We start from the raw sequence: 17,355 nt of genomic DNA on the forward strand, positions 1-17,355 counted from the left end.
AGATGTTTGATTGCGTCTCGCAGGTACAGAGTTTCTCTAACGATGAGCACTCTCCAGAGCCGATGGACCTGCTACGTTTCTCTCCCATGCGAACCAATCGGTACAGCATGCAGTTTGCACCCCCCAGCTACAGCAGCATTGCAGCACGTAAGTCATCCAAATAACTTTGCCTGTTCAGTTTTGCTTTAGTTTTTGTTTTAATGAGTTGGTTGTCCATCAGCTTCTGAACGCAACGTGCTTTGTGAATAAAAGGATGTTAAGAATCTCTAGTCTCTGTCACTAGTATTGAGACTTAAAGGACCAGCCTGTGGGATGTATTAGTGGCATGTAGTGGTGAGGTTGCAGATTGCAGCCGACTGAATCCCCCTCGCTTCACACCTCACTTTCCCAGTGTGCAGGAGATCTAATGGTGGCCTTGAAACTTGCAAAAAAAATGGTAAAGACGCTCTCTATAGTCAGTATTTGGTCAACAAGCTCATTCTAAGGTAACAAAAACACAGCTATTAACATATTAACATAATAATGAATACCATGTTAAATTTTCGCCATATTCTCTTACACACTGGTCCTTGAGGTATGAGGTATGGTTACTTTACTCCTCAGTTCAGAGATACAGTTTACTTATTAGTAGTACTAATTATAGCCTTGATACATGCTAGAGTACATCAGTGTTTCTATTGAAGTGCAAGTTCTCAAGAGTTGGATTTCGCAATGAAACAGGAAAAGCATGCTCGACTTTGTCTGTGTGAGATCATGTCATGTGGCTGCACCTTTACTTTCCATCACTGTGTCTGTGTTGAGTCTGGTATGATCTCTGTGTTCCCGCAGACCCAGCACAGCGAGGTCTAGCCCCGTGTCCTGCTGTGACGGCCGTGATGAGAAACCCGGTCTATACCGCCTGGAGCCACGAGATCCAGAACAACAACAACTGTCCTCCAACTCCCAGCTCAGGCGTCCACCCACATTCACACACAAGGTGCTAACATCTGCCAGTGTGTTCGTGTTTTTCTTTGTTCGCACTAATGGGGCCTTTCCACAGCAGACAATTTGACTTGTCATAATAGCACTGGTGTTACTCATGACATCAGCAATGGCTCTATTCTCCTCAAGTGTCCCATGACAGTGTCCTATCAAACCAACACACGCAACAGGAGGACCATGAAAACAAAGCGTCTAAATGGAATTCAGCCATCGTTAATAACAATATTTACACCTGTGCTTTTCCTACAATGACATGTTAAAATAGCTTCAAGAATATCTGACGTTTGATTCATTTCATCAAGCAAGGTATAGAGCATTTCATTGGTTCCTGCTTCCTCAAATGTGAGGTTTTACTGCTGTTCTCTGTTTAATATCATTGTGAAATGAATGTCTTTGGGTTTTGGACAAAACAGGAAATTTGAAGACGTCACCTAGGGCTTTGGGAACTTGTGATGGGCATTTTTGATTCATGATACTGAAACTGTCAGTATTTGCTGCCTTAGTATTGTTTTTCCACATTCAGCAGTGATTTAATAAACCATGTGATGTATTTATTGCACAAAGCAGCAGTGTTTACCCTGCCCCAGATCTCACGAACAGATGGCATGTAGCAAATTATATCTTGCTCTGGGTTGAATAATTGACCGCCGGGGGACTTACTGAGGCCTTTTTACTCCACTTGTAGCCCCCAGCATCAAGGTCGCCTCAGTCTGGACCTCAGCCACAAGCGCACTGGAGACCTGACTGAGACGAGTTGCAGCCAACCACCTCACAGCACCAACTCCCTGCCCTCCAGCGCCAGAATGGGTATGTATGGAGTCCTAGTTTCAGGCAGATCTTAACTTATATAAGGTGTCCTGTCAATGATGCGATGATTTTTTTCTCTAACTTGTAGGACATGTTTTTGTAGAAATGAACTGAGCAACACACCTCTGCTGCACCTCTGTTGTATTGGTGTAGTAGCAGATCGATAAAGATCATTTCCCACAGTGTATAGTCTCTGCAGTGAGTAGTAGATGCAAGCTGACTCCCCTTAAATTGGAGCTCCACCCATTTTACACATCAAAAGCAGTTTACAGGTATGGCTACATGAGGCTGCACTCTGACATAGCTCAGGAGATGACAGTGACGAATTGGCCACATCCTACATTATCATTTTAGTAATTCATCAGAGCATTGTATCACAATGTGTTAAAACAGCTTACCACCTCTAAGTAATATATTTGGGGAAAATGTGTATCTACATGGCTTGATAAGCACACAGGCAAGTGAATTTTCTCTGTTTGTGGCCCTTAGGTTCCTCCACTTTACAGTTTAGGGCAGAGCGCATTAAGATCCCTCCAACCCGTTACCCCCGCTCCGCTGGATCTGACCGAGGTACGCCCGAGTTTGGCAGCTACATCATCCAATAACCAGCGATGCAGCAGTAAACAGCAAGTCTGAATTCATACCTTGCTCCTCTGCCACTCCAGGCTCCCTCTCACATTCGGAGTGCAGCAGCCCAACACCTCCAATGTCCCCCGTCAACCTGGAGACATCATCTTTCACCAGCAGCCAATCGCAGTGCTCCATTTCCACCCAGCCCAGGATATCAGTCAGCCCCGCTCCAGTTGGTGACAGGAGGAAGGATGGGTAGGCCGGCCCCTCGTCCGGGTCATTATGCTGCCATCATTCAGCAGAGCGCGACATGTTTTCCACCATTTGTCTGTACTTCTGTCTGCTTCATTGTGATTAAGTGCTTGTAAAGCAGTAAACAAAGCTGTGAGCCCCCCATCTCTGCTTTCTAATGGGCAGAGTCTCCATCTATCATTTTATTCTCATCTCTTTCCTCCCTGCTGCTGTTCATTATAACCTGAAATCTTCCCTCTCTTTCCTCTCTCTGTCTCCTTCTCAGATTTGTCTCTTATAACACTTCCTCTGTCAGACATCCACTGGCAGTTAAGCCCAAGTTCCTCTCTTTGAGAAGCTTGAGGTTTGTCCCGTGCTGCTTGTAGCTCATGCAGTATCTGCACTATCTGCATGACTGTTTGAGCACGGATCTCAAGACCTTCTGTGTACACACTGCAGATATAAATGCTGTCATCGTCTTTTCTGTTGTTATTTATACAGAATGCTGTCGAATTTTGTATATTGCATGACTTTGAGTTGCTTTCTGAGATGCACTTAGCACAGCCCACACAGCTGAAATGTCTTATTGACGAGGCTTTTTAACCTGAAGGCTAGCAGAAGCGTCACAGTACAGAGATCTCCATTACACTGCAGGCACCAGCATCTCCTTTGAGTCATATGAAGTTGGTCATTCAGTGTTGCATGTTGCATTCTGCCAGCAGTCTTCATGGCTTCCCACAAATGTCAGAACATTACAAAATGTTCTTCTTTGTCTCCCTGAAGGCCATACTTGGAGGAGCCACGCAATGTGACAGTACAGAAAGGAGCAGAACCACTGGGGATCTCCATTGTGAGTGGAGAGAACGGGGGAGTGTTTGTGTCCAAAGTGACAGCAGGCAGCATCGCACACCAAGCCCGTTTAGAGTACGGAGACCAACTCCTCGAGGTACGGCAGCCACCGGACTTCAGCTAGATATCCGCTTATTTATCTGTTGATTATTTCTTTCTGTTTCTAATCAATGACTGCGTTTTTCAGTTTAATGGAATCAACCTTCGCAATGCCAACGAGCAGCAGGCGCGGCTGGTGATCGGGCAGCAGTGCGACACAGTCACCATTTTGGCTCAGTATAATCCTCACATGTTTCAGCTGGGAAACCACTCTCGTTCAGGGTAAGAGGGAGCGGAGGGAAGAACGCCACAGCAAGAACTTTCACAGATTGGTTTCGTGAATTTTAGGACAAGTCAACTGTTCTGCCAAGAAAAGCTTGTCAGCACAGAGCCAGTGAAAGTTTTCAGTATAATGTGAGAAGATGAATGAGACGGTTATGCTGCTCTACAGACATCAGTTACATAACTCCCCCATTTTGTAAATATTCATTACTGCCATTGTTTCTGAAACTTAACAAATAACTTTTGAGTAATTTAGCAAAGAGTTGGAAAGACTTTGACTCCACTCCTGTCGGTCTTAGTTCTCGCATGGAGTCCATCAGCAACCAGCCGACTCCCCACGACAGCGGAGCCACGACCCCGGATAATCACTCCATCGTCGATACGCTGAGTGAGCAGGACGAGGGCACCATGACGCCGCCGTCCAAACAGACGACTCCTGCAACGAGCCCTCAGAACTCCTTCAGGTTCGACTTTAATGTTTTCTATCACTGCAGCCGACAAGTATGAACTTCAAAGCTACTGGTAGGCATAATGGGCAAATTCAAAGCTTCAAAGTTTTTCTTCTTCAGGCTTCCTGGTTCGAGCACGCGGCGGGCTGCAGAGCCTCGTCTGGTGAGGCTGAAGAGGATCCAGGTGGAGCTGGGAGTCCAGATCTGTGGAGGAAACCTTTACGGCATCTTTGTGGAGAGTCTGGATGACGACAGCCCTGCTAAATGTCCTGATGGCCTGCTGCCTGGAGACTTGATGCTGGAGGTACCTGCGATGTTTCGCAATCACTTAGATTAACTAAGAACTTCATGTGCGGAATAAACATGACGTAGCCAGTTAGTGCTAACACTTCATAAGATATAACGTGGGAGTAATGACCTGTGTGCGCCGAACAAATCAGTTCCTTTTCTTCCTCTTTCTAAAATACACCAATAATGAAGACATTTGATGACACAGAACATTTGATGATTAAACAGAATGAAAGCACTCTATAGTTAACATTCAAAGGTCACATACAGCTCCATTTTAGCACATTTGGTTGCACATAGGCGAGTAAAGTACAACTTAAGTCCTCTATATAACTGACGTTTTTTTGTGCGTTGTTTGCTTTTGCTGGAAGTGATGAGTCATTCTGTGTTGGCAGCCGAGCTCAGCGTCCTTTTGTCAGCTGTGTGATTGATGTTTTCAAACAGTACAACGGCATCAGCATGAAGAACAAAACGAAAGAAGAGGCATACCTGGAAATGTTGAAGCCGGCAGAAACAATCACATTCAAGGTTCAGAACTGCGTGGACAACCTCGCTGCCATCAAAGAGTCCCGTGGAGATGGATTTTACATAAGGTACCCAAACTATTCTTCAAGCAGTCCAATTCAACTTCACATTTCAGTTCTGTCACACGCAACGAAGGCAACAGAAGACGATGATGGAGATGTGAAGAGGCCTAACAAGACCGACATAAAGGAATCCTCGCACCATGTTTTGTGTTTTCTATGAAAGGTTGAGTCTTAAACACAGAATCAGTGCTACAGGCTCTTTACTTTTGTGAAGTTGTCTCTCAGTGTGTTGTGTCCTTGCTCAGAGGTCAGAGGAATGCATTCATCATCGCGGCTTCATTCTTCTTCTCTCGTCAGAGCACTTTATGAGCGGGTGGCAGAGGTGGAGCAGGAACTGAGCTTTAACAAAGATGACATCCTCTATGTGGAAGACACACTACCAAATGGCAACTTTGGCTACTGGATGGCCTGGCAACTTGACGAGAATGCACAGAAGCTGGGAAAAGGGCAGATTCCAAGTAAATACATGTGAGTCATCTAGTCCTTTGTAACTATCTTCATTCAATCTGAATTAACTCTTCCATATTCACCAAGCATCGATGTTAAAGAATGTAATTACAGTTCATATGAATGTGCCTCCTTAAGGATGGACCAGGAGTTCTACAGGAGACACAGCATGGCCGACATGAAAGACGACAACGGCACCAACAAGACTCTGTCTGCTGCCGCAAGGAGATCCTTCTTCCGCCGGAGGCTGAAGCACAAACGCAGTGGATCAAAGGACGGGAAGGACGTGATGGCTCTGGATGCCATCAGCACCGATTCTTTACCCATCACAGAGGGTGAGAAACCGTCCACTGAGGCACCTTAATGAGACAATGTGGATTCTGCACCGAGCACCAGCTGCGGCGCAAGTATTCAGATTGTTTATGTAATAACCACAGAGTCCTGCTTTCTAACTTTTGAATGTTTGACATATTTGCAGGAAGTTTCCAAAATAAAAGCACTCTTTGTAAATAAGAGTCAAAGTAAGTTTATGTTGTTCATGTCAGCTGGAAAGCAAAAAATGTTAAATGTCTAAATTTCAGTGACTTATCAAGATTTTTATCCACAGCAGTGAAATGTATCTAAAAAAAATCTCAATATATAAAGAAACATGGATATCAGGTAAAGTGGAGAAAAATACAAGTGTACGCAAATTTCCAGTACTTTCAAGAATCTGGCTCGCGACTATATTGGAATATCTGGATGGGAATCCAAGTGTTCTGTACGCTGACTTCAGATCAGTGGTAGTCAGATGTCAGGCAGCTCTCAGGTATGAAAGTGTGGTTAAATCAGGACGGTGCTATAAAAAGCATGCTGGCTCAACAGAGCCTTTCCCAGGATGCATAAATTCATAACTGTGGTTATTAAAGAGCAGCTGCGTCTCTACGCAGTCTTGTGTATTTTGAGTGTATTTCTGTATCTCCCGCTCAGACGGAGTGAGCCTGATGTACCAGCGGGTTCAGAGGGTGGAGTGCTCTTCCCCCAGACCAGTGCTGGTCCTGGGTCCGTTAGTGGAGGCCAGTAAGGACATGCTGGTGAAGGAGACTCCTGCCAAGTTCTGCCGCTGTCTGCCTGGTGAGCTCATACACTCATAGCGAGTGTGTTATTACAGTTAACTTATTCATGAAGGACTCATTGGTGTCAGAGTGCAGAGATGGTTTTCACGAGAGCTACACAGCTTATGAAATGAATGAAGTTGAGGGAGCTGAACATCAAAAAATCTGATTTATTCTGCAGAGATTATGAAGGCATCTCAGCAGGCGATAGAGCGGGGAGTGAAGGACTGTGTGTTCATCGACTTCAAGCGGAGGAGCGGCCATTTTGATGTGACCACTGTCGCATCAATTAAAGAGATCACAGAGAAGGTAAATTGTGGGTGGAAGAAGATACAGCAGGTTGTAGAGAGATGCAGCGATCCACTTTTTGCACTTCTGATCTGATTCCAATACCTGAATATGGATATCTGCTAATCTGCTGCTGCTGTTTCGTCTCCTCCTCCTCCTCCTCCTCCTCCTCCTTTGTCCTCTTCTTGTTCTTCTTCTCCGTCTCCTTCTCTTCCTTCTTCTCCTCCTCCTCTTTACTCTTCTTCTCCTCATTATTCTTAATCTTATTGTTGTTGGTATTATTATGTGTAAGGTTACACAGTTAACCAAACAGCAGTCTTACTGAAAGAGCAAAAAATAGACAAAACTAAATTTAATTACAATGTTTTCCAAAGCACTTTATTTGAGCTGTAGGATAAGTAGGCCGCACAGCAATGTATAATCAGCTGCTAGTATAAGCAGATTTCTATATTTGAGTTCAAAAGTAATAAGAGAATTTTGAAGAGTGCGGTGGAAAATTGACAACTCCTCCAATGAACTGTGTGGAGAAATAAATATCTACACTATCGAAACATCAAATCTGTTGATTATAAGTGGACTGTGGAATCTGAGTGTGGGACATCAGTCCGATATGAGCGAATTACGTCAGTTTCAGCAGCTAATGCCGATATTGGATTGGATCCGTTCCAACTCTGATTTAACAGCACATCTGTGCATCAGTATTCAGATGTAATGTTTGTCTTCAATTACAAATGATGACATTATACAATGTGGCTGAGCTGCCAGCTCGACCTGAGTTCAGCAGTGTCAATGTTGGATGTTAATTATGCATCCAAAACCTCTGCCAAGAATGAGAAACTAATGCAAGTCCTTTAGCATATTTTCTGCAACATTCTGCTTTGAGTCATCCCTCATTCCTCATGCAGTCTTTTGCTGTCATTCTCTCTCATAGGACTGTCACTGTTTACTTGACATTGCCCCTCACGCCATCGAACGTCTTCACAGCGTTCACATCTACCCAATCGTCATATTCATTCGCTACAAAAATGCCAAGCAGATAAAGTGAGTAATCCCATGCCTTTTTTTTTTTTTAAAGATGTTTGTTTCAGGTTGTTTTTTTATGGTTTCTTGCCTGAAAACATGTCAAGTGTATGTCAAGTGCGCTTTGTGCTTTGGTGCCACCGCTGTTTACCCAACTTCACTTCAAGTTCAGATCCTTCCAACGACACACTGAGAAAATCAGTCATTCAAAGGCTTTTGGCTCTGGAGGCTTTTTATGACAGCATATATGTGATTTTTACAGAAATTTAGGCCCAAAGTAATCTCAAAATATCAAATATTAATGCACACGAGGCATCAGTGTCTGTAGTGTCTAATACAATTACCTGATCTTATTTTGCAATTAACTGATTAAATTCATATATAATCAAAAATGTAGCTGCTGCACATGAAGCTTATTTGGCAGATGTTTCCATCTTTACATGCTTTACCCAGTCAGGACGATGTTTTGGTCAGTAAAATAGATGTTAGCATGACTCAGCTCCACATTTCTCCAAAACAAATGCTCTCATCTGTGTTGGTGCAAGTTCTCCCTCCAGGAAATCTAATTTTTCTCTTATAATTTTCTCCCCATCGGGGCAGACGCTCAGTGAATTGACATCTGCAAAAGTCTTGCTGCTTTCATAATCATATTCATCCTGCAGACACAACAAGCGTGCGATTGATCAACCTGATTTGATCACAGTGTCATTAGTTTAGAAACCACAGCCTGCTGCCTCCAGCCACCTGCCGGGGTTTTCATAGGATGATGGTGATATTTCAAAGATCCCTCTGCTTTTTCATTTGTAATCGCATGGGAAGATTAAATCTGCTGAACCCTCAGCATGGTACTTTATGCACATGCACACGCACACAAATAAAGCCACACTCAGGTCTGGCAGAAACAGGCTTTCTCGGCCACACACGTACACACACCCACGGCCACAAATCTATGAAGCGGTGCGGCGGGCGAACATGGTGGAGATTGATTCCTGCTAAGCCTCCGCTGTCATCAGCTGAGTGCCAGCTGTCCAGGGAGAGCTCGCGGGGGCCTGTGGCTCCGCTTCGTGGCGTGGGTGGCTAAAACACTTGCTGACCCCACCCGACGCCGCGTGCACACACAAAAAAACACACCTCCCACTGCCTGCCTGCCTGCCTGCCTGCCGCAGCGACTGACAGAAGCTCAAGCTTTTTCATGATTTTTTTTTATCCTCTGGGAGGCATCAGCAGACCAATATGTTGACTGCATACTGAGCGCCAGGCAGAGACGGGAGTGTGATTCTAGGTTAGGTCAGGGGCTCCCAGTGGATGAAGACTGAGGTCTGACTAGTCACATGACTACTTCTTAAGACTGTGTGCAGATACGGAGTGAACCAGTGGGCTGGAAGGGCTTGCAGTTGAGAGATGTCATAAAAGCTCTGCGTGGGTTTTTCTGTTCGACTTGCTGTAGGTTTGATGATGGAAATTAGAGATTTTACGATACCAAAGTGTATGCATTAAAGTTTCCCTTTAATACAGTATGTCTTATTGCTTTAGTCCATTGTGGGTTTCAATGTTACGAGTAGGATTTCTCAATGAATTCACATAATTTTTGATTAAAAGTCATTACCACCTGGTTATTCTCAGTAGAATTTCCATAAAATGTGCTCTTATTTATTTACATACTTAAAATCATGATGTATCTAAATACTATTTACTAAATACTATTAGTATTTTGATGAATATACAGGCAATAGAAGTTTTGATTTTGAGTATGCAGTCACATCCTACAGTTATATGTTGCGTTTGTTTCAGAGTGAGTTTTATCATCCTGTCAGGCTGGAATACATCAACAGACAAATCAGATCAAAATAACTCCGGAAAGGGAAAGTAGAACAAGAGATACACCAACTGAGAAACAAAAATTATGACGTCTGACTGATGTGGACATTCGGTGTCATCTCAGAATCTGTTCTGAGGACCCGGCTTTGAAAAGTCATCCTCTGGCTTTGACTCACTCTTGACGTGATGCTGTGTCATGTGACGCATATGTGTGAGTGAAGTGTGAATTTGAAGGCTGCTGACGGCTGCTGATGTTGTGTGTTCAGAGAGCAGAAGGACCCTTTGTACCTGCGGGATAAACTCTCACAGAAACATTCCAAGGAGCAGTTTGAGGCGGCACAGAAAGTCGAGCAGGAGTACAGCCGCTTCTTCACAGGTTGGTGCAAATGACTGATTTTCTCTGTGATGATAGCGTGGATACAGGAATTACAGTAATAACTAGAATTATTTTGAGCTTATAGAGACATCAGGGCTCTGTAATGTACTGAAATGTGGTTATGAAACATCATTGCAGGGCTGAACACCACAATATGTGCACTTGAGGTCACTTCAGGTTTTTGGATCACAGTATCGAGAGTTAAACTTTCGCTATCTGGAACAGCAGCCAGTCTGAGACACCCAGCTGTCCAGCTGATTAATGACTCTATAAAAGGAGGCGATTTATTGGGAAGGGCTTTTGGAAATGAACACATACCGCCACTGATCCCTTCTAACAGGGAGAGGTGGCCGGCCAACTTCTGCACACAAGCTGCGACGATGAGGACTGTAATTATCAGCAATTATAAATCTGAGTGTCTGGTGGTAGTTGGCATGAGGTGGAGCTGGTCACACCCCTGCTGTACTCAAATAGTCTGGCTGCACAGTCCTGTTCGTCCACGAGAACATTTATAGCTCTGAAATGATTCGACTGGCGACAGAAAGTTGATCAACAAAGATTTGATGCTTTTCTTGGAGTTAAAGTACAAACACAATGAAGATGTTGGATTGGGTTCTGGGAGCATGTGATATATGAATGTATTAATCAGTAAATGTTTTCCCATTTTTCAAGTAAAAACACTGTTGATGTATTTACCGACTTGAACATTAAAGGGGAACTTCAATGATTGTATGCATCAAAGACAGTTTACAGGTCTTGTGGAGAACCGCTGCACATTTGAGAAAAGTTGTTTAAGGTCTGACAAGCTGCCTCGAGTGATGTCACTTGAGCCGGTAGGTGCTGAAGACTACAAGATTTAAAATGAATAACATCTGGCAGAGTTAGAAAGAAGGGAGCTAACCAGATCCAGATCTGTAGCCTGCTCCTAATCTCTGCCCGAGGCTAGCAGCTCAAAGCTACAGGAGCTGCTACTAGCATAACACACCCAAATCTCTCACTGAACTGTTGACAGTTGACAGGCATCATGGGTATTGTAGGCACCACAACAGTATCCCTGGTTGTGAAAATTTATACAAAGGTACACATAATCACCATTAACTAGTTACTTTTAGCATGCATATTAGCAACATGTTAGCTCGTTTTTAGCCCTTTTCAACCCTAACCCCTAACCCTAACCCAAGAAGCACCTGTGCCTTATTTTAAATGACCATATTCTGCAACTACTAGACCACTACTCAGGAGTTTTCCCTCAATAACCTCCTAGTTATTATGTATTGATAGTAAGTAAGAAAGTTGATTCCCCTGCCCCCCCAGATTAAGGCATTAATAAAGAGCTAATATGCTACTAATATGCATGCTAATAAGAAACTAGGTAATGGTGAATATACATACATAAAGTGTTACTCTTTGGATCTGTTGCATCGATTTTGATCCTTTTTAAAAACTGTCCATCATGGACAGGCGGCGTTATAGGAGTGTGATGCTAAATCGGTGGAGTGCTCCTGTATTCGAGACAGTAATCATTAGGTGGAGCCATTTTTTATAATCATTTAATATACTATCAATAAACTGATTCATTAAAAAAGACAGATTAATTGATAATGCAAAATATCACTAGTTACAGCTCTAGATGTTCATAAACAAGAAGCACCCAGATCTTAAATAAGTATTTAACACCCCTCATGTAAATACCCCCCCCCCCCCCCCCCCCCCCCCCCTCACTGTGTTGCAGGCGTTGTCCAGGGAGGCAGCGTCTCCTACATTTGCACTCAGATCATGACCATCGTGGAGCAGGAACAGAGTAAAGTACTGTGGATTCCAGACGGAGCGCCGTAGAAATGCCACCTCTCGCCACATGTCACTCGGAAACATTGGGGAAGATGTGATTGTTTTTGCTAACGGGACACAGAGTGAATCGGTACATCTCACCAGACATCATGGTTAACTCCACGGCTTTCTCACACATAGCAATATCAGCACTGATGATCGTGTAATATTCCCACTACAATAGTGATGTACTGTACTACAGATAGATTTGTTTACACTAGCATTTAATACTTGAATGTTTTATTTCCCCTCATATCTAGTAGCACTCCTTTAATCCCACTTCATCCCATGAACTTGTCGGACCACAGGAAGTCTGCATCGATGCAAACTGAAGACTTTATTCTTGAAGTGAAGATAGAGTGGACCACCGCCTTCCCTTCTCTATATTTATACATATTTTCCTGTCATTTAATTTATCTAATCAAATCAAAGATGTTGGTTATGAACCTTTTGTTATACAAATGTAGTTGTGTAGTTAATAGGAAGGATGATATTTTCCAATTAATGTTTATTTATAGACGAGAAATTGGGGCAAATTTGCTTTGTACCTTCACTTTTTTTTTTTCTTTTTCTTTTTTTCATCATTTCACTGCTCAAAAATAATATTGTGCCAAGCTAAAAATATTGCTAATCACTATCCACTGTTGGATTTATTAACACCACAACTTCTATTATGAATCATGCAGCAGGTATGTTCGTTCAGCACAGTTTGTCCCAGTGTGTGTGTTCTACTGGTATTGCCAATACTCGTTTGTCTCTGTCAATTGGATTTTTAAGAAGGGATGTTTTATTTCGGGTTCACGGTCGGCTGTCCACTAAACATTCACACACACCTCTTGGATTTTTCCGTAGATCGCGCTGGCAACATTTCACGTTCAAGTTGGATGAAATGCTTTAGGTCAGGTTTTCTCCTAATGAAGGTTAATATTTCTATAAAATATTAAAAACAGAGTACTGTTAATGGACTGCGACTTGTCTGTGTTTTTCATTGAAGCAGAGGTTTGCTCGTGTGTTCATTTGGTGTGTTACCTTTTAGTTTTTGCAAGATGATTCACCAAGCAGGCTGTTTGCCTCGAGCTGGACCTCAACGATCAATGCGCTTTTTGTCCGCTAGGGGGAGTAACCAGCCGCTGTAGGTGACAAATGGTAAGATGTCCTATCACCTCATACTACATTATCATAGCTGCATATTCTAGAAAGAAAGAATACTCATTTATTGACTTGTTTAACAACTTTCCAGTAGATATGTGTACTGAACGTCGATGCTGCTGCTTATTTTTACCGTAAGAGCTAAAATATGTTGCAGATGCACCTGTCGTGAAGTTCAAACTTAAAGGATTTGTGTTGATGAACTTCATGAAAACGATGAAAATTGTTGCGTTTATTCTCTGCTACAGCTTTAAAAATACATGTTTACATGTATCTGTTTACTGTAATGTGAATCCATTAATTTAGAGCGAATAGAAAAGCCAAACTTTCGCCTGTAATAAAGCAGATGAAACACTGCTGTATTACTGCTGAAAAAGTACGATTTTTGGATGTGATTCGTTATAAAACTGGAAGTCTCCTCAGAATAGTTTCAAAGTAAGTTGGAATCATGAAAAATAGATGAAGCGGTCACTATAAATAACCAGACATCCAGATAAGCATCGACGTCTGCTATTGATGGCTCCTCCCCCGCTACCTGTAAATCTGCGATGCCATCTCCCAACAAATGGATGTGACAGGCGGCCGCCGGAGCCCGGAGAGGGAGAGCAGCTAAATCCTCCCCTCGTTTCACGAAAGCGACATATTTTTCTTTCCTCTAACGACGTCTCCTGAAGGGATATCGACAAAAACTGCGCGCTTTAAACGCGAGGAGCGCATTCAACAGTGCGCGCCGCGGAGCTGAAGCGGCGGAGCTGCGGCGCTCAACAAGGTGGAGCAGTGAGTGAATCCATCGGCTGAGGACAGCACGCCTCTGCACTTTACCTTACACTTCTATAGTTTCTTCCGTCTGGAAAATCGTGAGTTTCTGAGGAGTTTGCGAATAAATAGATTTTTTTAATTTATTTTACGCACAGATGGAGGATGACGCGCAGTCCCCGACATGAACGCGCATCGTGAGGCGCACCGCTGATATCTTGATTTCAAAGGAAGTTTTTCTTATTGTGTGCGGCTCTGCTGTCGACTCAACTTTTCCGTCCTCGCTTGGTGAAGCCAGATAAGAAGGCAGAGGAGCGGGAGGCGGTGGGCTTAACATGGCTGAGCCGCTGGGGCATCAGGGGGCGCTGGCTGGAGCTCCCCAAAGCGCCTGAATCCCGGTTGAGTTGATTGGGTTTTTGTTTTTTGTTTTTTTGTGGGGGGGTGGGGGCTGGCAGGTGACCAGAAGCCGATCATGTCGAAAAACAGGGAGAAATTCAACCCGGACCCGTCCATCCTCATATCCAAGATGAATGTGATCATCCCGTTTTCGCCAGATGTGCCCTGTGACAGCAACGGCCAGCGGATGTGGTGGGCTTTCCTCGCCTCCTCCATGGTCACTTTCTTTGGGGGTCTCTTCATAATCCTCCTGTGGAGAACTCTCAAGTACCTGTGGACTGTGTGCTGCCACTGTAACGCCAAAAAGAAGGTACGATTTTCACAAACCACCACCCCTCAGTGGAATGACTTATTTATAACAGTATAAATATGACAGCCTGTGTGTGACAGCAGCGTGTCCGGATTGATTTATGAAATGAGCTCCTAATTGAGTCTGTGTTAAGGCCCCATCAGCAGAGACCACAGCGAATAATCAACTGTTGGCTTAGTGTCACGTACACTAACAGATTCCTGTGCTTCACTGTTTGACCACATAACGCTGAATGATGTGTTCAAAGTGCACTGACACTTGTTGGTGGACCATCTTCAAATCAAAAATGACCCAACTCAAGCAGGTCATCATGATTATTTGTTGATATGAATGTATTTTGCCCAGCCCTCTTTGCACAGCACGCGTCATAGCAGATGAAAATTTATACCAGCAGGATTTTAGCAAGTTTTTTAACCTCACTTGTGCTTGCTGTGGTGGAATATTTAAAGGCTCGACTCACCAAAATGACTAAAAAAAACCCAAAATGCATATTTTCTCTCCTAAAACTACAACTGGTATCAAGTCATGCAGACAATTTAGCCTTTACTAGCACAGGTTTGGAGACATCTCCACTCCAGCACAATGGAGGTGAATGGAATTTCATTAGTGCTGCTGGAAACAGTGAAAAAGCACATAGAAGAAAATCACCAGCTCGTCTTGTGAGAACAGTTCACAGCTTGTTCTGTGCATGAATCAGAGTCGCGGACACTTTCAGGAAAGAAATGCTGCTGCTGTATCTTTCAAATGTAAGTTCCATTTTCCGCCCTTCTTTTGGGGTGGAGACACAAACCCACCCTTAAGGACTCTCAGGCGTAGACAGAAGCAGAACTGATCTCAAACTTTAGGATTATAAAAGGCTGGAAGAGTGAGCTGCTTGCTTTTGAGACCGATGTTAAATCTAACTCCCAAAAACGTCACCTGTGGCTCAGTTCCCCTTCATTTATGTCCTCATCAGTCCGAGGTTGTCATTATTTGCTGCATGCAACCCTCCAGTGAACCGTGCAGCACCATCCGCCTGACACGTTTCCAAAAGTCAGGAATAGTTTTGGCTGCTCGGGACGCGCAGTCAGCTGCTGCCACATGGGCCGAACATTGCTGGATGTCCAACAGACATTCCCTTACCAGCGGTGTGTATCTGCAGCGTCTGTGTGGAGGTTAACACTCATGCCACAGTGTAATCCCCAGAAATCATTTTCATAACATTTAAGGCAGACTGCCACTAGATTTTCTGCTTCGCAGTTGTTACGACACCATCTGCCCGAGGCCGGCCGCAGCCCCATGTTGGGAAAATAAAAAATCTCGCAGCGTTTCTGTTGTGTCCATCAGGCTCTGTTTAGCCGCCTCTTAAAGTTTGTATCCTTCCCTGCTTGCTAAAGGACAAAGATGTCTGATCCAGCTGCCAGAGATGGAGCTTTTTATCTTTCTACCTAACGTATGTGCATTCTTCTCTCAGACAGGCGAGGTGGAAGAGGAGAAATGGCAAAGGCTGCATGCAGGGTGGTGCTGACCTTTCTGAAGGGAGATGTCTGTATCATTTCCACGCTTTGGCTGGAGCTGCAACTAATGATTGCATTCATCAGCGATTAATGCGCTGATATGTTTTTAGAGTTTTTTTCGTTAATCTCTTAGGCTTTAAAATGTCCAAGGAGCCTGAGGTGATGTCCTCAGATTACAGCCATTCAGAATCCAAAGATATATGAGTTATGATGACGTAAAGCGAAGGTGGAAGCAGCACATTTGAGAATATTTCTGCTTGATAAATGACTTAAACCTCAGATCTGTCATCCGGCTGAGCGTTTCAGCTAAAAGAATCCATGGGCTTGCATCAGAGTTTTATTTATAGGTGTGCAGAAATGCAACAGAAATACATCTGTGAAAATAAGATCAGGATGAGGTTGTTCTTTTCAGAGTCCACAGTCAAACACTGCTCATGTGTGAATACAAGAGCGCAGTCAGATTTTGTGTTTTTCTTCACATTGGCTGGTGAGCTCCACCAACCTGTTGTGCCGCTCTGTGGGAGTCAGCCAGAGACGGGTCATCCTTTCACTTTCAATCTTCCCCTCGCTGCCTTTTGCTCTTCTCGCATTCATTTCGTAACTCCTGCCCTGTCTTCTTCTCACCCTCTTTTTCTAATCCAACAAACCAACCTTCCTCCGAAGTGTCAGAAATGCAGTGTCAGGCGCATACGGTATGTGCCATATGAATCAGTGTTTTTGTTGCTAAGCAACTAGCAAGCAAAGGATTTCATTATAAGAGTAAATCTCTCTCCGTTATGCAGTTGTCTAGGCTGTGAGATGTGGCAGGTTGTGTTGGAGGAACACCTCCCCACCCCCTCCCAGTCTGTGCATGTCATTAGCAGCTCAAACATGGAGCTTTCAGTGCATTGTTCATAGATGGGAGTTGATAATCCGTTTCCTCCTTTTCTGATTTTCACTTTGTGTTCCCCTCCGTGAGGCCTTCACTGCCCCGTTCTCCTCTGTTCTGACAGCTCTCTGAAACTGAGCCTCCGTCTAAGCGGCTCTGCCTTCCCCATCTGATGGTAATCGATGAAACGTGTCGTTTGTGTGGTTCTGATGAATGACGGCTATTATCTGTCTGGGAGGAAGAAAGCCGGTGTTCACTGTAAATGGCACTGCACTCACACGATGGCAGGATGACGAGCCGCAGCAGATTCTCAGTCATTTTTCGGCCTCACAGTAACCAAGTTTCAGCCAAGGAATGTGTTTGTCTGTGTGACATCACTTATGCAACATAGGACCTCTGTTCAAAAGCAGATGCAGCATTGGCCAGC

At 43.9% G+C, this 17,355-nt stretch overlaps 2 protein-coding genes across 15 annotated transcripts in view; both read left to right on the plus strand.

Moving 5' to 3' along the window:
- The window catches only part of LOC139349493 (disks large homolog 5-like), a 30,885-nt gene extending 17,966 nt beyond the window's left edge, over positions 1-12,919 (plus strand). For 4 of the 7 annotated variants that reach the window (XM_070990350.1, XM_070990349.1, XM_070990348.1 and 1 more), the window contains 18 exons: positions 24-147; positions 829-976; positions 1,667-1,788; positions 2,278-2,358; positions 2,454-2,613; positions 2,876-2,953; positions 3,373-3,535; positions 3,626-3,759; positions 4,059-4,223; positions 4,329-4,512; positions 4,941-5,089; positions 5,381-5,551; positions 5,669-5,865; positions 6,500-6,643; positions 6,806-6,933; positions 7,844-7,953; positions 10,017-10,126; positions 11,859-12,919. In XM_070990350.1, coding sequence (XP_070846451.1) covers positions 24-147; positions 829-976; positions 1,667-1,788; positions 2,278-2,358; positions 2,454-2,613; positions 2,876-2,953; positions 3,373-3,535; positions 3,626-3,759; positions 4,059-4,223; positions 4,329-4,512; positions 4,941-5,089; positions 5,381-5,551; positions 5,669-5,865; positions 6,500-6,643; positions 6,806-6,933; positions 7,844-7,953; positions 10,017-10,126; positions 11,859-11,962 — 2,472 coding nt within the window. In that variant the 3' untranslated portion in view covers positions 11,963-12,919. The remainder of the gene's footprint in view (positions 1-23; positions 148-828; positions 977-1,666; positions 1,789-2,277; positions 2,359-2,453; positions 2,614-2,875; positions 2,954-3,372; positions 3,536-3,625; positions 3,760-4,058; positions 4,224-4,328; positions 4,513-4,940; positions 5,090-5,380; positions 5,552-5,668; positions 5,866-6,499; positions 6,644-6,805; positions 6,934-7,843; positions 7,954-10,016; positions 10,127-11,858) is intronic. The other 3 variants (XM_070990354.1, XM_070990351.1, XM_070990355.1) reach the window with 1 other exon arrangement.
- A 701-nt stretch (positions 12,920-13,620) lies between these two features.
- LOC139349494 (calcium-activated potassium channel subunit alpha-1a) overlaps positions 13,621-17,355 on the plus strand; it is an 80,461-nt gene continuing 76,726 nt past the window's right edge. For all 8 annotated transcript variants that reach the window (XM_070990359.1, XM_070990361.1, XM_070990362.1 and 5 more), the window contains exon 1: positions 13,621-14,564. In XM_070990359.1, coding sequence (XP_070846460.1) covers positions 14,331-14,564 — 234 coding nt within the window. In that variant the 5' untranslated portion in view covers positions 13,621-14,330. The remainder of the gene's footprint in view (positions 14,565-17,355) is intronic.

This window comes from Chaetodon trifascialis, chromosome 21 (assembly GCF_039877785.1).
Source record: "Chaetodon trifascialis isolate fChaTrf1 chromosome 21, fChaTrf1.hap1, whole genome shotgun sequence".
Classification (NCBI taxonomy): domain Eukaryota; kingdom Metazoa; phylum Chordata; class Actinopteri; order Chaetodontiformes; family Chaetodontidae; genus Chaetodon; species Chaetodon trifascialis.